The 25,125-nt window shown below is 35.6% G+C and overlaps 1 protein-coding gene across 10 annotated transcripts in view; it reads left to right on the plus strand.

Moving 5' to 3' along the window:
* STAU2 (staufen double-stranded RNA binding protein 2) overlaps positions 1-25,125 on the plus strand; it is a 307,654-nt gene that overhangs the window by 31,091 nt on the left and 251,438 nt on the right. For 6 of the 10 annotated variants that reach the window (XM_089898567.1, XM_089898572.1, XM_089898574.1 and 3 more), the window contains 3 exons: positions 391-521; positions 10,867-11,026; positions 19,409-19,544. In XM_089898567.1, coding sequence (XP_089754693.1) covers positions 391-521; positions 10,867-11,026; positions 19,409-19,544 — 427 coding nt within the window. Of the gene's footprint in view, positions 1-375; positions 522-10,866; positions 11,027-19,408; positions 19,545-25,125 lie in introns of all 10 variants that reach the window. The other 4 variants (XM_089898571.1, XM_089898568.1, XM_022595230.3 and 1 more) reach the window with 2 other exon arrangements.

Here is a 25,125-nt window from a genome sequence, read left to right on the forward strand (position 1 = left end):
CAGGTAAAATTTAGTTTCATAGCAATAAGAATAAGAATTATGTGTTTATGCTAAAATTTCTTGAGGAAAGGAAAGTTACAGGATCAATTAAAAATTATTATATCTTATATTGTTTTAAATCTTTAAGCATGCTGTTATCATATATATGTATAGAGAGCAATTTAGGTACTTAGGAAAAAAGTTACCTTAATTTATTGTTTAAAATGTGATACATATTTCTGTTGCATGTAATGGAAGACTTTAGGTGATTTGAAATTTTTGTATAAAATTCATGAAAATAATTTAATCCAAATATACAATCTGATTTCAATCTAAAAAATTCAAAACTAGTTTTTCTTCCATTTTGTAAAGTCGTTCTTCACAAAAACTTTACAGCCTTTTTATTTACAGCTTCTCTCCAAGATAAAATGGCAAACCCCAAAGAGAAAACTCCAATGTGTCTGGTAAATGAGTTAGCCCGTTTCAATAGAGTCCAACCCCAGTATAAACTTCTGAAAGAAAGAGGGCCTGCTCATTCGAAGGTAAGGTTTTGAAGAGAGGTGGTGAGACATGCTTATCAAAGTCTATCAGATTTATCATCTCAGGTTTTAATTGTGCTTTTTTGGGGGGAGGGGGTAGTGGATGGCGTAAAGGCTCTTAGTTCTCTATTAAAAATATTTTGCACTCTGTAACTAAACAATTTTATAGCTCATTATGGTTTACAGAGCTCTTTCAGACAGTACTTCATAAAAACCTTAATGAAACCACATGAGACATGGATTTTTGATTTCCTTTTAAGAAACTCAGGCACGGAAAAGTTTAGTAACTTGCTTTATAGTTCATGAGTGCCAGTGCCAGCGCTTGAACATGTATTCTGTGGCTCCCAAGTACTGTGCTTTTTCCATTACGTAGTAACTGCTAACAGAAAAATGGATACAGAGTAAAATACAACAACGTTACTTAGTGAGATGTCTTTTCCAATATGATTTTTAATTTTAAGATTCACCATTTATAAAATTTGTATATACCAGTTTTGTTGTTATCTATGTATTCAGTTCTAATATTCTTTTAAATGGAAAATTGATTTATATTTTTATATAGCCTCATACATATATGTTTTTACGTATACATGTTGCAAAGAAATCTATGACTGATGCATTTATGTTTGAGCTCTATTAATCTGTTTTTAAAAACTCAGTTGTGCACAAATTTCCTTGGCACATTTTAAATCTTGGGTATTGGAGATTATGATAGTGATTATAAATTTTTGTATACAGTGTGGGAGCAATTGATTCTCTAAAAGTTGGTTAATCCTCATAGAGCACAGGATTATTATTTCTAGCATCTCCTTCAAAGTAAGGAAAATAAGATGAAACTGAAATCCATCAATTTTATTCCATATTAGAGGCTTTTATGAAGGATTTCTGGGCAGCACTTTAATTTGTTCATAATATTTTTTGTTCAGAGAAAAAGGTAGTGGCCTTGGTCTACCTGTCTAGTCTTATACCCTGATCCTCTTCCATTCCCGTTAATCATATCTATTTCATACTCATTCTTTCTGCCCTTAATCATGTTGAACTGTTTTCATTTCTTACAATGTCTCATGTTTTTTCACATCTGTCAGGTTTGAACACACATCTCACGTCTTTCAAACCTTTGTGAAACTTCTCTTCTCCTTCCGCTGGGCCTCCAGCAGGTTCCGACTTTCTTAGTTGTAGTCATTACTGTGCTGTGGTACCATGGTATTTGTTGGTCATTATTATTGTATGAGACTGAGCTTATTTAGGGTAAGAAATATTTTATTCTTCTACAGTTCATGGTTCCTGTAGTATGTGTCCTCTTTGCTTCTCATGGCCAATTCCAGGTGTTCTTCCTTGAGATAGACCCCCAGGTTTGAATTTCATGTTAATAGACTGACCCCCAGTGTAACATCACGGTAGGCGTTTGCTGACCTCTGGGTGATTCCATCACATTTCTCACGGCTCACTTTCACTCTCTACAATACTCATCCTGTTTTAATTTTTGATGATATCATTGTCTAAACGATGGTTCTTCCAACATGCTGACATTTCAGTTTCTTGCATGTCTTCAATTATGTTGTCTTCCACTCTCCTTCAGCCACTCATTCCTGTGATCACATTTTTGATTTTTTTCATTACCAATAACTGCAAGAGCCTCCATAATTATAATCTCAAGCATTCATTCGTCTCTGACACCTACTTCATTCCCTCTAGTAGTCTGACTTCAATAGTCCTTTCACACCACGGATCCATTGATTCCACCACCGTTTTACTATTTCTTACTTCCCTCAGTCCTCACATGTTTATCTAGCTTAAATTCCATATGCTTTGTATGTACCCTCAACTCTCTTCCCCCCTTGGTTACTACATGCTTAGCAAAATCCCAACCCAAATCCCAACTCTGCTTCCCTTTTGAGTTACGGATGAACGACTTGTAGAGGCCAACCCCTCTATTTCTGTACTAAATCCCAACCCTTCTCACCTTTTCAAGGTCATTCCTCCAGCTTTCTCTCCCCTCCCCTCCCTTAAGTTTCTTCTGTGTCATTAAATTCCCCTTCTGATGCACCAGGTTTGTTGTGGTCCACATTCTTTTTTCTAGACAGTCCCAGATTCCTTTGGGTTTTAAGGAGATCTAGAGATCCCTTTGCCGACCTACACCTACTGCTCTGGGTGTTTTGGTCATAGACCACACCATTTAGCCTGTTGCTCATTTTTAAAGAGTGAGTACTAGAATAATTAGCATATTCTTGAATGAAAGATAGTATTTATGAGTCTAAGTAATATTAATGAATAATTATTGTTAATATTAATTGGCTAGGTCTGGATCCTTTTTGTGGAAAGCAAAGTCCTTTGCATTTATACATGTCTACCAGTGGTTTTAAGTGAGATATAAACTGTATTTTAATGAAATAAATGATTATCTCTGGCATGAAAAATTTAAACCTAGGCCCAACTCATTAATTTTCTTGGGACATTAACCAGTTATATGGCAATTTCCATATATATACATATATATTTTATATACACACACACACACACACACTTACAGTAGTGGTTTTCAGCCTTGGCTATTCATTGGAATCACCAAGGGAGCTTTAAAAAATACTTATGCCTGAGTCTCACTCCCAGAAATTCTAATTTAATTGGTTTTGGATGAAGCCTAGACATCAGGATTTTTTTAAAGCTCTCAAATGACCCAGATGTGCATCCAGAGTTGAGAAACACAGGATAGAGATTAATGTCTTCAGGGTGGTATAGAATTGTCTTCTTATACATACTTCATGGGAGGTAGTGATCTATCTACATGCTTTCCTCTTTCCTCCATTGAGTCTTACAGAATGTGAAGAACTTGTACAACTTTTGATGTGTGACTATTAAATAAAAGATATATATATATTTAAGAAATTATTTATTTATTTTTGACTGCGTTGGGTCTTCGCTACTGTGCACAGGCTTTCTCTAGTTGTGGTGAGCGGGGGCTACTCTTTGTCGTGGTGCTCGGGCTTCTCATTGCTGTGGCTTCTCTTGTTGCGGAGCACCGGGTCTAGACATGCGGGCTTCAGTAGCTGTGGCACGTGAGCTTCAGTAGTTGTGGCTCGCGGGCTCTAGAGTTTAGACTCAGTATTTGTGGTGCATGGGTTTAGTTGCTCCACAGCATGTGGGATCTTCCCGGACCAGGGATCGAACCTGTGTCCCCTGCATTGGCAGGCAGATTCTTATCCACTGCGCCACCAGGGAAGCCCTAAATAAAAAATATTTTAATGTTTGCCTTGTCCCCTTTTGTTTTCATACTCACTTTTTAATTGAACTCTGAAGTAATTTGTTACACCTTATATTAACGTGAATTACTATGACATTGCTGTATCTCTTAAGTACCAAAATCCAGTTCTTTATTTTTCCTATGAATTGTTTTGATTTTCTCAAATCTCAGAAGGTTATTAGAGAGTATAAGGAAGAGAGCCATGAATAACATAAAGTGGTGTTTTCTTTTTTTACTTTATTTCCCTATTTTGATGAGTTGTGTATGTGCATGGCTAAGTGTTAAGAAAGCTGCTCTCGTACTGACACTTTGAGAACGTTTACTTTGGAATAGATACCACTGAGGGAGGCAGTATTACCCAGTGGCCTTGAAGTGAAGTGTTTTGGTTTTTTTGTTTTTTTTTTAAAATTCTTGCTAGATTTCCCAAGCGTGATCTTTGCCCTGCATTATCCACCTTGTGTGGCCTTGAACAACTAATTTAGAATCTCAGCTTTCTCATCTGTAATTTGAGAACTATGATACCTATTCTAGTGTAGTATAATGGAATGATGATTTGTAAATTTTCAGCAATTATGTTGATGATGGAGTACCCAGATAATTGTCTCATTGCATGTTAGTTGTATATAGGATTAAAAAATCCTTGGTAAAATGTCTATTGAGTATTTATAATATGACAGACACTGTTCCTTATTGGAGCTTTCTACTCTGCTGTTTTCTGCGATGCCTCTCTTTGTATACTCTGGATTCAAGTCCTTTATTAGATATGTGCTTTGCAATTATTTCTGCTTCTTTGTGGCTTATCTTTTTTTAACATTGTCTTTTGAAGAGCAGTAATTGTTAATTTTGATGAACTCCAGTTTATCCATTTGTTCTCTTATAGATTTTGCTTTTGGTATTATATCTAAGAAATCTTTGCCCCATTAAAGGTCGTAAGATTTTCTTCTGTGCTTTCTTCTGGATGTTGTATAGTTTTAAGTTTTTACATTTGGGTCTTATATTTAGGTCTAATTGCCAGTTTGAGTTAATTTTTGTATATGATGAGTTATGGAACAAGATATATATATATATTTTTTTGCATATGGATGTCCAGTTGTTGAAGAGATTTTCCTTTCCTTACTGCATTGCCTTGGCACCTTTGTCAAAAATCAGCTGTCCATATATATGTTTGTTTATTTCTGGACTCTGTTCTGTTCTGTTGGTCTATTTTCCTATCTTTATGCAAATACTATGCTGTTTTGATTACTGTAGCTTTATAATCTGGTAGTACCAGCCCTCTAATTTTGTTCTTCATTTTCAGAGTTGTTTTGGCTATTCAACATCCTTTGCATTTTCATATGAATTTTAAAGTCAGCTTGTCCATTCTATAAAGCACCTTGCTGGGATTTTGAATAGAATTGCAATTAATTTATAGCTCAATTTGGGGGAAATTAACATGTTAGAAAAACTGAGTCTTCTAACCTATGAACAGAGTATCTCTTATTTATTTAGATATTCTTTAATTTCTGTCAACAATATTTTGTAGTTTTCAGTGGACAGGTATTTCTCATCTTTAGGTTTATCTCTATTTCATATTTTTGATGCTATTTTAAGTGGTATTGTTTTTCAAATTTCAATTTATAACTCTTATTAAGAATTGCTAGTATATAAAAATACACTGATATTTTTCTGTTTTATATATTTTATTTTATTAAAGCATTGAAATATATGTATAACATTTGTGTATAAATATACACATATGAGTATGTAGAATAAAAGTGCAAATACAGAAATCAGAAAATTCCTACTTTTTCCATTGTAGGTTAACTTTATTTGATACCGTGAAATAGTGCTAAAAATAACTGCCTCTCTAATATAGGGAATCTGCATAGTGCCTAAGAATTTAGGAGAGAGAAATATATCAGATTACTTTTATATTACATTAAAATTTTTTTTCTAAAAATTTTTAATACAATTTTAAAGGTTACTTCCATTTACAGTTATTACAAAATATTGGCTATATTCCCCATGTTGTACAATACATCCTTGAGCCTATCTTACACCCAGTAGTTTGTACCTTCCACTCCTCCATCTTACATTACCCCTACCCCCCTCCCTACTGGTAACCACTAGTTTGTTTTCTATATCTGTGAGTCTGCTTCAAAAATACACTGATTTTTCTATATTGATCTAGCATCTTGCAGTCTTGCTAAACTCACTTATTAGTTCTAGTAGCCTTTTTCTTTCTTTTTTTTTTTAAGATTCTGGTGGGTGTCCCACAAGCTATTTGTAAATAAAGACAGTTTTAAATCTTACTTTCTAATCTGAATGTCTTTTATTTATTTCTCTTGCCTAATTGCATTGTCTAGAACTTACAGTGCAATGTTGAATAAAAGTAGTGAGAGCAGATATCTCTTAACTTGACTTTATGGGCATTCAGTTTTTCTTCATTAATTTTGATGTTAGATGTAGCTTTTTCTGTAGATGCCTTTAATCAGATTGAGGAAATTCTTTATTTTATTTTTTTATTATTATTTTTTTGCTGAGAGTTTTAACATGAATAGATGTTGGTTTTTGTCATATGGTTCTTCTACATTGATTGAGATGGTCATATGATTTTTCCATTTTTTAAAAAAAAATTTTTCCATTTTTAATCTCTTAGTATTGTGAGTTACATTGACTGACTCTGAAATGTAGAATAAACCCTTGCCTTCCTGGGATAAAATGCTTGGTTATAAAGTATTATCTCATTTCTATATTGATAGATTCCATTTGTTAATATTTTGTTAAGGATTTTTATGTTTATCTTTATGAGAGGTATTGGTGTGTAGTTTTATTTTGTTTTTCCTGGTAGTATCTTATTCTGGTTTCGGTATCAAGGTAATGCTAGCTTCATAGAATAAGTTGAGAGGTGTTCCTTCTGATTCAAGTTTTGGGAAGAGTTTTTGTAAATTGGCATTGTTTCTTCCTTAAATGTTTGGTAGAATTTATCATCAAAACCATCTGGGCCTGGAGTTTTCTTTGTGGAAAGATTTTAATTACAGATTGAATTTCCTTAACATGTATAATGCTGTTCAGGTTACCTGTTTCTTCTTGAATGAGCTTTAGTAACTGTGGCTTTTAAGAACTTATGTTGTTGAGCTTATTGGCATAAAGTTGTTAAAAAAATATTCCCTTGTTTCTTTTTAATATTTTAAGAATCTGTAGTGATGTCACCTCTCTCATTCCTGATACTGGTAATTTGTGTCTTATCTTTTTTTCATGATTAGCCTGCACAGAGGTTTACAAATTTTATTGATCTTTGAGAAGTACCAGCTTCTGGTTTTATTGATTTTTTTTCTCTATTATTTTTCTATATTTATTTTCTTACGTTTGCTTTTATGTTTATTACGTTTTTTCCTATTTACTTCAGGTTCGAGTTACTCTTTTTCTGGTTTCTTCAGATTAAAGCTGAAGTTAACTTATTTGAGACCTTACTTCTTCTCTAGTGTAGGCATTTAGTGCTAGAAATTTCCCTTTAGTACTGTTTTAGCAGTGTCATCTTTTGAAATGTAGAGTTTTCACTTTCATTCAGTTTAAAATGCTTTCTATTTTCCCCTTGGTTTCTTCTTTTATCCATAGGTTATTTAGAAATGTGTTATGTAGTTTCCAAATATTTGGAGATTTTCCAGAAATCTTTCTGTTCTTATTTTCTAATTTAATTCCATTGTGTTCAGAGAGCATACTGTTCATCACTTGACTCCTTAGAATTTGTTGTGACTTGTTTTATGGTCCAGAATATTGTCTGTCTTGGTAAATTTTTTGTGAGAAATTGAGAACAAATGTATATTTGTTCTTCTTGGGTAGATGTTTTAAAAACATTGCAGTCAGGTTATGTTGGTTGATAGTGTTGTTCAGGTCTACTGTATTCTTCCTGATTGTCTGCTTGGTCATTGTTGTATCAGTTATTGGGAGAGAGGTGTTGAATCTCTGACTTTAATTGTGGATTCTTTATTTCTCTTTGCAGTTCTGTTAGTTTTTGCTTCATGTATTTTGAAAGCCTGTTATTAGTAGCCCAAGTGTTTAGGATTGTTAATCCTCTTCTTGATTAACTGGCCCCTTTATCGTTATGAAATGACCTTTGTTATCACTGGTAGTAGTCTTTGCTCTGGAATCTACTTTGTCTGATATTTATATAACCATTCTGACCTTTCATTGCTTTATGTTATCATGATAAAGTTTTTTCTATCCCATTGCTTTTAAACCATGTGTCTTTATAGTTTAGGGTAGCATACAGTTGGATTTTTTTTTTTTAATCCAGTTTGACAATCTCTACATTTCACATGGGGGCATTTACACAATTTTGTTTTAATTTTCATAACCATTCTCTGTGTTCTTATTACCCCACTTTCACTAAAGAAGTAAGAAAACAGAGGGAAAGAATTAACTTCCCTAATGTTACACATAGTAAATGGTGGATTGTGACTTCAGCTCATAAACAGTATGTCCCAGGAGTCCTACTCAAAATTATAAAATTTTTATTGTAGTGGGACTCTTTTTTCTCTCTCCAGTTTTATTGAGATATAATTGACATAAAATGTTGTATTAGTTTTAGGTGTACAATGTAGTAGGATTCTTAAGAGGTTTCAGAAAAGCAGAGGATTGACTTGGATGCATTTGCATTTTATAGAGTGTTCATGTTGGTGATGGCGCGGTTTGTGGGATCTTAGTTCCCCAACCGGGGATCAAACCCAGGCCTCAGCAGTGAAAGTACGGAGTACTAACCACTGGACCACTAGGGAATTCCTAAGAAGGATAGTTTGAATGGGAAAGTCTTATGTTAAAGGAGTGATATTAGGATGGTCTTACAGTAATTTAGGAGAGGGATACATTGATACTCTTCACTAAGATATTGGCAAACGTTACAAAGAAAGGCCAGATCTGAAAAATATTTTTGAAGTTGAATCAACTGGATGCAGGGGAGAATACAGAGAGAAATGGAGCAGTCAAGGAAGACCATTCAAAGGTGTCTGGCCAGTGAGACTGGGAAAGTGATGACATCTGGAAGGTTAGGAGGCAGGAAATCTGAGTTTATAGGGGCTTTAGACTAAGGTGGTGACAACAGAAATAGCAAAGAACAGTTTTGAGGTGTTGTTAAATAAGTCTTAGGAAAACAAGGATAAACAAAGAAGCTATTGAGGTTTTGAACCTGAATTAGTGGAAGAATAATGGATGGAACATTCTGGAGCATGAACTGATTTGGAGGAGAATGGGAGAGATAATGTATTCTTTGTGGCAGAGTTCTTTGTTATATACTGTAAGTTGAAAGCCAAAAGACGTAGTCATTGAAAAATCATTTTAAAATCGGGGGTCAATGAATTAAAGATACGTTTTAGGTAAAAATTTTAAACTGAATCCGAATAAAAGAAAAATTATTCACTTTTAATAGTTATGTACATATTTTGAATTTCAAAGGCTTATAAATACTTTCAGCTCTGTATTTTGAAAAATTGAAAACCTACAGGAAAAATTGAAAGAGCAGTATAATGGATCTTTCAGATTTACTAATCATTCAGTTATTTACTGCATTGCTACATTTACTTCTTTTCTTGCTCCTTCTGTATAAATACATACTTTTTCCTTGAACAATTTGAAAATAAATTTCAACCATCATGACATTTTATCCTTAAATACTTGTATATCTATCTTGTAAGACCAAAAACATTCTTCTTCATAACCATAGCACTATAATCACTCAAGAAATTTAAACTTGACTGAGTTTGTTTAGTATATTATAGTCTATAGTCAAATTTCCCTGGTTGTTCTCTAAATGCCCTTTATACTTTTCTTCCCGGGACGAATCCAGTCAGGGATCATACATTGTACTTTATTACACCCCATCATGTCTCTTCAGCATCCTTTAAACTAGGACAGCCCCCATGCATTCTTTGTTTGGTTTTTTCTTTCGTAATATTGACAGTTTTGAAGAGTTTAGGTCAGTTGTCTTATAGAATATACCATAACCCAGATCTGCCTGATTGTTTCTCTATGATTAGATTCAGGGTAAACATTTTTAGCCAAGAATGCTACATACTTCTCATTGGATCAAACCAGGAGGCACATGATGTCCCTTTGAATGATTACTGATGATGCTAACTTTAATCACTCTGTTGTTAAAGGTATTTTCTACCTGATTTCTTTCCTGCAAAGACATTTACTTCTTCATAATTAAGTATTTTGAGGTTCATACCTTGTATTCCTACAAAGTAGTAAGCTGTCTGTGGAGTAAAACAGCAGATTGTATGTGTATCCTGTAACTTGATCCTAAATTTTAAAGGTGAACAATAGGTTTTTGGATGCATATGGAAATCCGGTGTAAATGGAATGTTAGGATGTGCAAGGGGAGGGGTGGGTGTGAAATGAAGATGGACAGGTAGCTCCTTTGTGTCATGTTACAAGGGGAGCAATCGAAGGTTTTTAACCTGGTGTTGTTTGGAGTGATGCAGTTGGATTTGAGTTTTCAAAAGATAGTTCGATTTAGCAGCAGTCAGTTGGGAGGTTATTATATCTAAGCTAAGATACATCTAGTGTAGCAGTGTCACTGGCAGAGAGAGGAAGGAGATTTGAGAAATATTCATGAGGTTAAAATTGACTGAATTTGGTGACTGGTTAAAGGTTGGTTGTGGAGGATTGAGAGTTCCTTGATGACAGAATATTTAATAGGATTTCCTGACTCACTGACTAGATTGTGCTAGAAATAAAGTTTAAGGAATTAGATTTTGTAAAAGTTACAGAGACAGGACCTTTTGGATTCTCGTATAGTTTCTCTTACTCTTTGTTCTTATTCTACTTTTTTGAAGACTGACTGATATTAACAGTATGATTCCATTTAGGGAAGCGATTTCCTCTTGATACATTCTACCCAACATGTACACTTAGAGCTGCCGTTAAGCCTTTGGATAGAACAGCATTTGGCGCAATCTCTTAAAATTCGTTCACTAGTTAGAATAAGATTTTTGTTGCAAATGATCTGTAAGCTCAACTCTAGCTCTAAAATTTTGATTCTGTGGTGTATCTATTTTTCTCTCAGACAGCACACTTTATTTCCTGAAAAATTTCAATGTTTTCTTTGTCTCTGTATGTTTTTCCAAGATGTTCTCAGTGCAGCTGAGTCTTGGGGAGCAGACATGGGAATCCGAAGGGAGCAGTATAAAGAAGGCCCAGCAGGCTGTCGCTAACAAGGCTTTGACTGAATCTACGCTTCCCAAACCAGTTCAGAAGCCGCCCAAAAGCAGTGTTAACAATAACCCAGGTATGGCCCTGACTCGTTTCCTCCTGTTGTCATCTTCTGCATGTGCTGTTCTCTGTATTTTCCTTCATACAGGCCCATTGCATAGTCAACAGGTATTGACAGCACAGCTGGTAAAGACAGCCAAATAATAACTGAAGGTGAGAGAATGAAGACGGTAATTGTAATTATTTTAAAAATTTGCTTTAGTGGATACTCTAAAGGTGCATTATTTACTTTTTATGTGTGATAAAAAGACATTTGGATACAAAGAACAGAAAATAGGACTGAGTTTTTTTTCTAAAGCAAAGATAGAAATGATCAATTTCTCTTTCTAAACGTATAATATATAATTTAATAATTAAAAATAGTTATTCTTCAGTTTAATAGAAAATTATAAAATTAGCCCTAAGCATCTTATTTTATTTGTTCATGTAGAAATGGTTGCCATTTACATTTAGAACATTCATATGGAGTTTAAGAAACCCACAAATCCGAAAAACCCACCTGTGTGTAATATACTGCCAAGTAAATGAGCGTTCTAATTTTAATCTCCTAAGAATAATTTTGAAAAGTTGTTCTAATTGCATGCAGTACCAGAAACATTATGTGTCCAGTTATCTCTTGGGAAGCGCAAACCTGTATCAGACACAGTGCATGAATTGGTAGCCTCAAATTAATGAAGTTCCGTAAGTTTAGTGCCAGCCCTATGTCCATTTACTCATCTGTTAACCTATTAATGCAAGTGGCTACCTTCTGACTGATACTGCTTTAGATGGAGTACTTTTGTGACGGAGTGAAAAAAGACACTTGCCTGCCGGCAGCGACTCTGTAGTCTGTTTAATTACAGTTCACATGCTTATGGTCAGAGTCAGGTCAGACACTTCTTTCCCACGTGGCACGTGTTAGGTAGACAGTCTCCTCTTGCAAGGACTGCCTTTTCCAGAACTCCATGACTTTCCTAGTAGTAGTCCTTTTGCATCTGTTCAGCTGATTCCAGTATTTATTAAGTATGGGTAAATAAGCAAAAATATTATTATAATAAAAAAACCCAATTCAGCTTGAAGCTGGTAAGAGACTGTCTACTTTCTTAACTTTTAAAACTCTCTTCAGGTTACTGGTTGATCATTAGCACCACACCACCACCGCCTCTATTAAGCATTTGTTTTAATATATCTAAGAGTTATAAACCATTGTCCTTTGCTGTGAGGATTTTAGTCATTTACATAAAACATGTAACTCAGTGGTAAAGATTAAGTACCAAGTGAGTAATAATAGGCATCGGTATTATAAGTAATGATAAACATGGACTGAAGTAGTTGAGGTGAGATGTAGGTCATGAATAGAGAGTAGGCATGTACGTATAGAGGAGAGAAAAGAATATTCCAGGCTGAGGGAATACGATGAGGAAAGACATTGGAACAGGAATCTGGATGATGGGTTTTGCAAAAAAAAAGTTTTTTGTAGACGGTTTTTAATTAGAGCAGGTTAAGTGGCTAGTAAGAGACAAGACGAGAGATGTAGTTAGAAAGTAGGTTGTGATGGACTTGACTGCAGCTTTAGGAGATAAATTTTATCCATAGTTTGGATTAATTTTCACGAGCAGGTGGATGATGTGTTTAAAAGAGCAGTTTAGGAAGTTGAGTTTGACATGTGAATGGAAGGTGGAAAATACCAAAAGCAAAATCAGTTAGGAAACCACTGGCATAGTTTACGGGTGAAGAAAGAAAAGAAACACACGTGCATGGAATGCTGTTGCCCCCTCCTCTGCTGGAATATTGGCACGGCGTTGGCATGGACAGAAGGACAAGTGTCCATTTGTATTGTGTGCTGAGCTTTGGGTCAGGTCCACTTCCAAGGGTTGTAGCCGGAGGTAAACTAGCAAAGGAGTCAGAGGAAGGAAACAGGAGAGAGTCTGGCTCACTGGCCTTTCAGACCAGTGGAGATAAGAGTTTCCACCGTGGAATGTTGCAGTGCGCTGACAGAATGAGTAGATTTTGGGGGGTAAATTCTAATTTTATTTATTTTTATTTTTTTGTATGACATTTTACACGTTTATTCATTGTTGAGGTAAATTTTTAAAATAAAGCCTAATATTATGTTCTGGCAAGTGCACAAATTATGGTTGTTGAGCCTTGATGGCATTTTGCACTGTGAACACTTTGCAGGCTTTACCAGTGCCTCAGAAGCCTCCCTCATGCCCTCTTTTAGTGGTTAAAACATCTCCAAAGGAACCACTCTTCTCTCTGTCATCCTAGATTTGTTGTGCCTGCTTGTTGGAATCACGCCTCATACTTTTTTGTGATAGCTTGTTTTTCTCAATGTCATGTTTGTGAGATTCATTGTGTTGTGTGTTAACAGTCTAGTATTTCTTTGCTATGTAGTATCCCACTGCATGGATATACCACAATTTACTTATTCATTATACTAATGGTGGACATTTGGGTTGCTTCTAGTTTGGGGCTGTTAGAAGTAAGATTGCTATGAATATTCTTGTATGTATACATTTTTGTTGGCTGTGTAGCTAGGATTGGAATTGTTGGGTCGTAGGTTTTGCATGTTTTCAGTGTTAATACGTAATGTCAAACTTATCACATTTCACTCCCACTAGCAGTATATGAGAGTTTTCCACATCCTTGTTAATATAGGGTATCTTAAAATTTCTACCTGTTCTTCTGGGGATATGATAGTCTTTCATTGTGGTTTTAATTTGCATTTCCCTAATAATTAAAGAGATCACCTTTTCATATGCCTGTTGCCATTAGGATCTTCTCTGCTGTTGATATATTTTTCCTGTTAAGAAACTGCCTTGTCAGTTTTTAAATTTTTTCAGTTTTTTATTGACTTATAGGGTTCTTACATATTCTGGATTAATATACTTTGTCAGATATGTGTATGGCAGATATCTCCATATTCCTAATGGTGCATTTTGATGAACATAAGTTTTTGTATTAATGAAGTCTAATTTATTAGTCTTTTCCCTTATGGTTAGTGCTTTTTAAAAATTGAAGTCTAACTGACACATAGCATATTAGTTTCAGCTGTACAACATAATGATTTGATATTTGTATATGTTGTGAAATCACCAGAATATCTCATTAACGTCTGTCACCGTACATAGTTATTAAAATATTTTCTTTCTCATGATGAGAACGCTTTAGATACACTCTCTTAGCAACTTTCAGATATAAAATACAGTACGATTAACTATAATCACCATGCTGTGTATTACATCCCCATGATTTATTTATTCTATAACTGGAATGTTGTACCTTTTTGACCCCCTTCACCTATTACACCTCCCCCCACTTCCCACCTCTGGCAGCCACCAATCTCTTCTCTGTATCTATGAGTTCTGTTTTTTTGTGTTTTCTTTTTTTTAGATTCCACATATAAGTGAGGTCATATGGTATTTGTCATTCTCTGTCTGACTTATTTCATTTAGCATAATGCCTTCAAGAGCCATCCATGTTGTCATAAATGGCAAAATTTTTTTTTTATTGCTGTATAATAGTCTGTTGTATATGTGTATCATCACCTCTTCTTTATCCATTCATCCATCAGTGGACACTTAGCTTGCTTCCATGAACGTGGGGGTGCATATATCTTTTCAAGTTAGTGTTTTTGTTTTTTCGGGATAAATGCCCAGAAGTGGAATTGCTGGAATGGTGGTGCTTTTTTTGTGCTATTTAAGACATCTTTATCTCCCACAGAATTGTGACGATAACCTCATATTATTTTTAGAAGTTTTATTATTTTATCTTTTAAATTTAGATCTACAGTCTGTCAGGAATTGAGGTTTATGTATGAGGTGAGGTAGGAGTCAAGATTTTTTTCTTCCTTTTAATATATAACTTAGCACTTTTCTTGAAAAGACAATCCATTCCTGTCTGCACTGCAGAGGAGGGGAGATCCAGTCCTGACTTCACAGGAAGTAGATGGACCTTAAATACTAGTTATGTCCCAGAGAGGAGTTAAATTTAGTACAGCATGGGTAATCTGCTGTTAATGAGGAGGAAGGATATCATAGAACTACTTTGCTTTCTCCTTCCTCTTATTTTTTTAAACTTTTTTTAGAAATAATTTCTTATACATATAAATTTTGTAGAAAGAGTACATAGAGCTCCCAGGTACCCATCACTCAGAAATGGTTAACATTTCTGAACCTTTTGAGAATAAGTTATGGACATGGTGTCCCATTACCCATTATTTCTTAAGTACACAGACACTGTCCTATCAGGAAGTTAACATCGATTTGGTATCACTGTGTACTCCACAGACTCCAGTCACACTTCACTGATGGTCCCAGTTATGTCCTTTGTAAGACCAGCATCATGGGCTTACTGTTTCTCTTCATTCCACTTCAGTCTGAAACAGTTCCTCAGTCTTTCTTGTTTTTTATGACCTTGACGTTTCTACACATCATTTGTAGAATGCCCCTCACTGGAGTTTGTCTGGTGTTTCCTCATGATTTATGCATTTTTAGCATGAATATCACAGAAGTGACCTGGGCTCATCTCAGTGTTTCATATCAGGAGACACATGATACTGATTTGTCTCATTAGTGATGTCTTTTGTTTCTTGATGAAGAGTATGTCTGCCAGACTTCTGTATTGTAAAGTTAATTAATTTTAAGTATGTTTTATTATTAAATAATATAATTAACAAATATATTTTAAAATAAATTTATTTATTTATTGTTTATTTTTGGCTGTGTTGGGTCTTCATTGCTGCATGCGGGCTTTCTCTAGTTGAGTAGCGGAGAGTAGCGGAGGCTACTCTTCATTGCGGTGCGCGGGCTTCTCATTGCGGTGGCTTCTCTTGTTGTGGAGCACGGGCTCTTAGGCGCATGGGCTTCAGTAGTTGTGGCAAACGGGCTCAGTAGTTGTGGCTCGCAGGCTCTAGAGCGCAGGCTCAGTAGTTGTGGCGAATAGGCTTAGTTGCTCTGTGGCATGTGGGATCTTCCCAGACCAGGGCTTGAACCCCTGTCCCCTGCATTGGCAGGCAGATTCTTAACCACTGTGCGACCAGAGAAGTCCCGAACAATTATTTTCTGAGGAGGCACTTTGAGACTATATAAACATTCTGTTCCTTGTCAAACTTTCTTTCACCTACATGAAAGACTGATGATTGATAATTCTTGTCTGAATCCATGACTACTCTGAAGGTTGCCAAAGGGTGATTTTTAATTCCATATTCTTTTTCGATTTATTAGTTGGCATCTACCCAAGAGCTTTCTTGTCCCTGTCATTTTTTTTTGTTTGTTTATTTATATCACTATAGACTTTTGGATTTCTGTTTTACCTACAGGTTTAGGATCTACAATCGTCATTATTTATTTTGATGCTCAAATTGTCCCAGATTTGGCCAGTGGTATGACCACTTCAAGTTGACTCCTGTGTCCTTCAGATAATTTCTTCATCATTCTTTGGGCATTTCTTTCTGGCACGATAAGATGTTCCTGGGTCATCTTGTGTTTTCCCTGCCCTGACTCCAGTAATTTCTTCAAGAGCCCTGATTTATTGATTAATCAATTCATTCTTTCAACAAATATTTATTGAGTGACTACTATGTTCCAGGGACTTTTCTAACTTCCTACAAAGTTGTTTCTTTAAGTGTTAGTAATACATGGCTCCTTGAAAACTAGTTGTGGCATCTTGTTTTTAATCTGTCAGATGATAGGAGTCCACAATTGTTGTTATATACGTTTGTGTATCTAATTAATTAGTCTTTTTTTATCATTGGTAAATATAGAAATTTCCTTTAATGTATCTAAAAACTACTAAAAACTGATTATGTGTTTACAGTGTCAACTCTATAGCCATAAAATACATGAGGATTCCTATGCAATGATTATCTTTATGCAACCTGGGTCTAACCGTCACATGTTGAAAACAGTGGTACTTAGCATTTCCTAGAGACAGCTCATAGTTTGAAGTTATTCTTTAAATGTTTTCTGTGAGAGCATTACTATGTAAGTAACGAGAGGGTATGCACATGTGGAGATGTCAGTCTCATTCTGTAGGAAACAGATGGAGTACTTCACTCAAAGGAGTTGAAACCTTTTCTGTGTGGTTTGTGCTTTTCTGCTTCTCTTCTACTCTCCTTCACAACACCAGTTGCTGGCATTTCTATGAAGAAAATGTACTGTAGCCTTACTTTCAAATGAGGAATTTGTATGAGATTATTTCTTTATTTAAATAATATGAATACAGTACTTTTACCTAGTTTAAAACGCAATTTTGGTGTGGATGGCAGACATAGTATATCCTACCAGTGCATTAAAATCATCTCACTGTTCATTTTCAAACACATTACTTTCCTGTTTATTGCCATACTTAAAGGATGAGGTCTTTCAAGCCTTTTTTTTTCTTTTCTAGTTTTCCCATTTGAACTTTATGCTATTTGTGCCTGTATGATTGTTGCAAAGTAGAATTCATAATGACATAAATTGTACAACTGATTAATCCGTTAATTAGTAAACTGAAATCTTTATGGAATAAGAAAAATGGAAACTTCTTAAGGCGTGGATGGCTCTTTGGTGTTAAAAATTATCTTTGGAGAACTGTTAGGTAGTTTTAACTTTATTGTTAAACACGAACCTACCCTCTGACCTAGCAATTCCACTACTAGGTGTATACCCAAGTGAAAAGAGTGTATAGGTCTGCTGAGAGACTTACTGAAGAGTGTTCAAGGTGGCTTGATACTTAATAGCCTCAAACTGAAAACAACCCAGATGTCCCATCAAGGGCAGATTAGATAAACTGAGTGGAATGCTTTTCAGTGGGAAAGTTTGAAAGTGATATTCAACAAAGCATTATGTTGAGTGAAAGAAGCAAGACAAACTAATACACATCTAGATTTGAAGAATAGGCAAAACCAATCTATGATGACAGAAGTCAGAATGGATAACATGGGGAGGTGGGTATTGACTGGGTATTTCTGGGTGATGGAAATGTTCTGAATGGTGGTTGTATGAGTGTTACATGTATAGTAACTCATGGAGCTGTATGCTTAAGGTTTGTACATTTTACTTATCCCTCGGTAAAATGCTGTAAGAAACAAAGAAAGAATCCCTTTGTGCTTGACTTACTCTTCCTCTGCCCTGAGTGTTTGTGTTAAATTTGGGGTTTGGACTAATTCGACTTACTACTTAACATGTTAGCTTTTCTTTGCTGTTTTTCTTATCCTTATCTTTTTCTTTTCTGCTTTCTCCTTTGTCCTCCCGCCTCCTTTATTTTTTCCTTTTTCTTAACCTTGGTTTAGTTCCTGTTCTTATTATGCTCTTCAGTGGTTTCATGTGAATTCTTTAGAGATGAGACATAAAATGAGCAGCTTATGACTCTTGATGGCTTGCTTATGACCTAGCAGCCAGTTGTGCATTTGTGTCAGGCTCCACCACCCCTCAGCTAGTACTTTGTGCCCCAGTTTCTCTGCTGCAGTAAGTGGATCCATTTTTGTTCATGATGAAGGGGAGTCTTAAATGTATGGTGCAAAAGGCATAATTCAAATGAAATAATACAGAATTTACATTAGAAATAAATTTTACTCTCTATAAAAGCTTTAGATTCATTTTTGTGATTTGTTATTTGGAACATATATGTATATTTACTAAATAACTTTTTTGGGCACTGAAAATAACTTGACATAATAACTGTACATTGTGTGTTATATTTTATGGGATTTTTCAAACTTTTACAAAAGTAGAAAAGATAAGCTATTGAACATCCCTGTACTTGTTATCAGGCACAACAGTTACTCACACATCCCATCTTGTTTCTCATCTCTCTGTCCTCTGAATTATTTTGAAACAAATCTCAGACATATCACTTCATCCATAAATGCTTCAGCATGTATCTTTTAAGATTATCCACAGAAAGCATTACTTGTATTTACTGTTTTGTCCTGTTGTTGGTTATAGAAAAAACTCAAAATTTATTTTCATTAGATAAGTCCAAGAGTTACTGATGACCCTGTACATATTGCTAATTCTAGTTGCTTGATAACCAAAATATAACTTAAAATATTCACAGATGATAATGCTTTTAATGATTAAGTAGTTGTAAGCTTTCTGGAGTAAGGAACTTTGAAATTCAGTAGTTGCTTTATAATATCCAAACGAAGCCATCTATGAATCTTCTGTTTTCCTCGTTTTGAAACAGTGGGACTATAAAGTTGAATTTTTGGTCATTAATGTACAGAAAATGTTGCAGCAACTCCAAAGAGATTTCACTAGAAACGATTTTCCTGTTTATGTAGCTTGTTTATGCACCCCCTTAGAAAATCAGGCAGAAGGGCATCCACTGCCACCGTCTTCCATTGTAATTATATGTAAAATAAATATGGACTGCATGATTTATTATGGAAATATTTCACTTGTGTGCCTTTAATATTTCTTTTAAACAGGTAGTATAACACCAACTGTGGAACTGAATGGGCTTGCTATGAAAAGGGGAGAGCCTGCCATCTACAGGCCGTTAGATCCAAAGCCTTTCCCAAATTATAGAGCTAATTACAACTTTCGGGGCATGTACAATCAGAGGTTTGTATGTCTTCTTTGGTTTCGTTCTTATTTATTATTTTACGCATATTGTAAAAGTTTCTGAAACTCAAAAGGTATTTTTGTTGTAAAGAAAATTCACTTGGGGCATTTTGCGTGGAATTTAGGTACATCAAGCTTATCAGGAATACTTAAAGTAATAAATAAAGAAAATGAACTTTTTCAGGAGCTAGCTGTTGCTGAGTCGTAAGAGCCCTGTGTTTGCTGCACGCAGGACCATGTTTTAAAATCACCCCCCAGCGTGGTGTGGGCTTTCCAGTTATCTTGCTCATTTAGTCACCAAGCAAATGCTTAGCTTAATTAGTGCTTTTCTTAATTTTTCCGCATACCTTGCAAATATGACTGTTTATAACTTATAGGAAAGTTGTTAGGAGGATTTACTAAGTATTTCTGCACATTGAATAATTTTGTGATAGTTATAAGTGTAACAGAATTTTCTTTTGCAAGCATGGCAGAATTCTTTTAAAAAGTTCAGGGTTTTTTTTCCTGATCATTTATGAAAGTCACGTAACTCATTGTTGAGAATGTGGAAATGCAGAAAGTTAAAAATACAAATAATTTGCAATCCCAGAATTAAACACCTTTAATATTTTGTTGTACTTTACATTCTTTTTATGCTTTGCATATAAATATATTTAACCAAATTGAAATTCTCCTTTATATGCAATTTCTGTATTACTTTATGGAGGTATAATATATGAACAGTAAAATGCACAGATCTTATTAAGTACATCTTGACAACTTTATTTTATTATTTCATTTATGTATATATGTATTTATAGTTTATTTGATGACTTTTAAACATATTTATATCCTCCTGTGGTCACCACCCCATCAAACTCCAGAACATTTGCATCACCCTGAGAGTTTCCTCACACTTATTTGCACTTGATACACCTCCTCCCAGAAGTAACCACTGTTCTGTCACCATAGGTTAGTTTTGCCTGCCCTTGAACTTCTATAAATAGACTAATACAGTATTTATTCTTTTGTGTCTGGCTTTTTTCACTTCATATGATGGTTTTCTTGTTTTGTTTTTTGATTTTTTGAGATTCATCCATGTTGCATTTTTTGAGATTCATCCAGTTTTTGTTGCTGAATAATGTTTCTTTGTATGAATATATCATCATTTGTTCATTTTGAATATGCAGTATTGTGCCCTCTTTTCACTTTATACAGATAGCATTTTTCGTATCTTTAAGTAGCCTTTGAAAAATATTTTTGATGGTTATATAATGCTTCATATGGCTAGGCTGTACTCTACCAGTATTTAAACAGGTATAAACAATGAATACTTGATAAGTATATAAAAAAAATACCTGTTTTTGATCATCTAGATTGTTCCTCCCCCCCCTTTTTTTTTTGCGGTACCCGGGCCTCTCACTGCTGTGGCCTCTCCCGTTGCGGAGCACAGGCTCCGGACCCGCAGGCTCAGCGGCCATGGCTCACAGGCCCAGCCGCTCCGCAGCATGTGGGATCTTCCCAGACCGGGGCATGAACCCGCGTCCCTTGCATCGGCAGGCGGACTCTCAACCACTGTGCCACCAGGGAAGCCCCTCCCCTTTTTTTGACAATTATAAATAATGTTGCAGTAAAAATTATATACAAGTTTTTGTTCACATCACTGATTATTTCCTTAAGATATATTACTATAAGGGGAATATTGGGTTAAGGAGAGTAATTTATTGATATTACCTGATTACATTAAAGCTTATACTGATTTCTTATAGTATGTTTTGTACTATTCTGACAACATTGAGTTTAAAACACATTGTCTTGTTTGATAGTTAAAAAGTGGTATGTTTAATTCTTTTTGCTTTTATTGATAACTTATGAGGCTCAACAGTTTTTCAAATATATTAGTTACTTGTCCATTTTGATTTGTCTATTTTAATTTGCTAATTTTTATTGCATTGCTTGATCAGTCTTCAAATGTTTATGTGTTGAGGGTATTAGCATTAAGTCTATTCTATTCGTTTGATTTTCCTGCTTTTAAAAAATTGGCTTTTAGTTTTGTGTTTGTTTTTAATGTACTACAGTTTTAAATGTTATATGGTCTGATCTGTTAAATTTTTTGGTGTGATTTCTCCCACTGCTTCTATGCCTAAGTAATTCTTTCTCATGTGTGATCAGATATTTGCTGATGCTTAAACATTTTTTCTTTTTAATTGAGGCATAATTGACATAACATTGTGTAAGTTTTAAGGTATACAGTATATTGATTTGATGCATTTATATTGCAGTAGGATTGCCATTGTAGTGTTAGCTGATAACCTCTATCCAGTCACATATCATTTCTTTTAGTGTTGGGATGCTGATGCTTTTAAAATCATTTTGTATGTTTACCGATCAATTATTACAATTCAGATATTAGGAGAAGTTACTTATCTAATCAACAGACAATCTAATACTTTTTGGAGTCTTGCTTGGTAGTGGAAAAATTGCCATTTAAGATCTAGTCCTATTCAAATTGTAAATGGTTCGTTTAAATATTGTTCAAGTTCTCTAAGAAAACCTTCTGCCTCGCCCCCCTTCCTCCCCAATGTGTCTGGGGGGAATTTTCTGTATTGTCCTGGTGGGAAGGGAGGGTGCGGGCTCCTCTCGTCTTTGTGATAATGTCTCTTGTCCACCAGGTAGCTGATACCTCTCTTGCCTGCCCTGCTGAAACCTGCAGTTGGTGACTTGTAGTCCATCTTTTCCCCCTGGTAATGCTGTCAGAGAGTATTTACCATCTTCCCCTTGCTGTCTTGGCCTAAACTCTTAGCTCTCCTCGGCTCCTTTGGATGTTGTTCCATTCTCAGCCTCTTCCGTCTAACTCTGGAACATCCCCTGGCAGGCTTACCAGCTCTCAACTTGGTGTCCACCCTGCACGGGAGGCAAGAGGGATACACTGTTTCTCTTATAGTCGCTTTATTTCTCTTTTTTCTGTTACATAACCACTGTCTTTCTCATCAGTCTGAGGTTACCTAATATAAATAAAACGATTTGCCTACTTGAGTACAACAGATAGGTGGGATCACCTGAGATAGGAACACCTTGTCTGTTTTATACTTGAAAGATATTTTACTTTTAATGTAGTATAATGAAGACTCATGAGGGTATTATATTTAAATGCTTATTGTATTTTGATATCTGTAGTCCGTTATTTGAAGTAAAGTTTTGATTAATGAACTTATTATTTTTAAATGAAAGAAATCTAGTTCTAAAACAGCGAAAAATCAGACAGTAATCTCTGTCCTGGGTAAGGTGACAATTTTGATGAAGACCTAAAGGAGCAGGGGGAATAAGCAGTGTGGGTGTCGTGAGAGAGGGGAGAACGTTCAGGCAGAAGAGACAGCAGCGCAGAGCCCCTGAAGTAGGCATGTGCCTGGCGCGTTGATGCCACCACCAGGACGCCAGTGTGGCTGGAACAGAGTGGGCCTGGGGGAGAGGAGTTTGGATGTGAGAATGTGACAGGGGTCTGGTGGTTTGGTTTGATTTTTTTTTTTTTTTTCTGTTTTAGATTTTCTGTTAAGATTGTTGTCATTTTTCCTTTGTTGGCAATTTCTAGTTTCAGGATCTGATTCCATGGATGTCATGAGGGCTGCAAGAATTTTTTAATGACTTTTCTAGAGGGTTGTGCCTTAGGCCATTCCCATTTAATGGATCAAGTGGACTTTCCCTTCAGATTTTTGGAGAGTCTTCAGATCACAAAGGGTAAAAAGAAAATAAGGAAGTACTGGTAAGCTGCCAAACCATGTTTCAACTTAAAAGCTCTCTGCTCACAAAAGGTCAAACCTACCCATTACTCATTAGGCTGTTAAAATTATGGTTTCACATATGACCTTAATTTGCAGATGGCAACACCTGAATGCTTTACAGGGAATTTGGAGCCAAAGGTCAGAGGAGACATTCTTCTCCTTGTCAGACTCCAAATGAATCAGCAGCTTCTTGATAAGGCAGGGACTGAAAGGTTAAGAAGTCTAAGAAACAAGTATCATTTAGAGGGATTTTTGAAAAGGTCTTTTCATTTTCCATTTAAAATAATATCAATTAATTAGATATTACCCATGCTGTCTTTTAATCTGTTCTTTTCTGATGAGGTGTCTCCGCTTGAACTTATTCAAAGGCCTAAGGAGGAACTCATAAAAAGGTCTCCCTCCACCCCATTTTATGATGGCTGGAGAAAAAAGATTTATCCATGAGCAAACTCTGTGGCTACAACTCGGATTCTAAAATACCTGTGTCTCCCTTTGCTGCACCCAAGATGTTTGAAAATGAATATGTCCAGAAATCTTTTTCTTTCTCATTTGGGGCACTGTTCACTAATGACAGAGCACAAGATATAAAGATTGGAGAACAATTTTATGCTTTTGTTCTCCCATCTTTGTTATAAAAACTTACATACATTATCTCAAGGAGTAGAGTGGAAATCAGGCCTCCAACAAATAATTTATCAATTTTTTGTATTCACAGATTAAAAAAGCATTATTGCATGGCTAATGGCCGGAAAGCCCTCTGATCTACAGATGCGGATTGCCAAAGGGCCACAACCCAAACTATATTATATGAGAATGGGAATTTCCGCTGTATGTAACTGGGAGGTCTCTTGGGGAAGTCTTCAGGCTTCTAGCTCTTGTCTCATTTTTCCTGTGCTTGACTTTATTTTCAAAGACACTCTCTTCCCTTTGCTGTACCTTATACGCTACATAGTCCTTAGACTTGTACTGGAGGAGGAACACATTTTTGTTTTGTTTTTGGATAGTTCTTAGAAAAGTTCGAGTAGCCTGTTCATCCCAGAATTTGGGGATCCCAGAATTCATTCAGACCGCATTTGGGATGAGGGGATACTTTAATTGACTAAGCTTGGGTTTGTGCCCAGCCTGGAGAAACAGGGTTTAGTCCCATCCAAACTGCTCTGCAGAGCACAATTATTTTATACGGTGGTTCCCTAAAGGCAAAGATTCAGAGGGAAAATCATTTCCATTACAGTCAGAACATTTGGTTCAAATCCTGGTTCTGATGCTTTCGGTTATGTGATCTCGGACAAGACCCTGGACCTCCCTTAGTTTCCTCATTTGCTAACTAGAGATAATAATACCAAATGAAAGAACTTTAGCAAGATTGCACTCATTCAGCAAACATTTACCTAATGCCTACTCTTTGCCATGTGTTGTGTTAGATACTTTAATGAAAGACAATCTGATAGACTCTAGTCTGCTAGAAGAGGAAGACGATGAAAAGAAACTAACACAGTGATAGATGCGTCCGTTGAATGCTATGGAAACATTGAGAACAAGCAGGGCACTCAGTTTGGGGAATTAAAGAAGCCTCCCAGAAGGAATTGACACCTGAACTGAATCTTCAAGGTTAATGAGGCATAAGCCAGGTGAAGAAGGTAAGAAGAAGCAATCTAGATTTTGGGAACAATGGCAGGGAATCCTGAGAAGTGTAGTTCATTCATGGACTTGCAGGCAATTTGGTTTGAGTGGAATGAAAAGGCTGAAGTTCAGGCAGGTCGATAATGTGGATGTCCTCAAGTGGCATGCCAAGAGGTTTAGATTTTATCCTGAAGCCGATTGGA

This window comes from Delphinapterus leucas, chromosome 17 (genome assembly GCF_059928025.1).
Source record: "Delphinapterus leucas isolate spDelLeu-1000000601 "Yukka" chromosome 17, BTC_Dleu_Yukka2, whole genome shotgun sequence".
Lineage (NCBI taxonomy): Eukaryota > Metazoa > Chordata > Mammalia > Artiodactyla > Monodontidae > Delphinapterus > Delphinapterus leucas.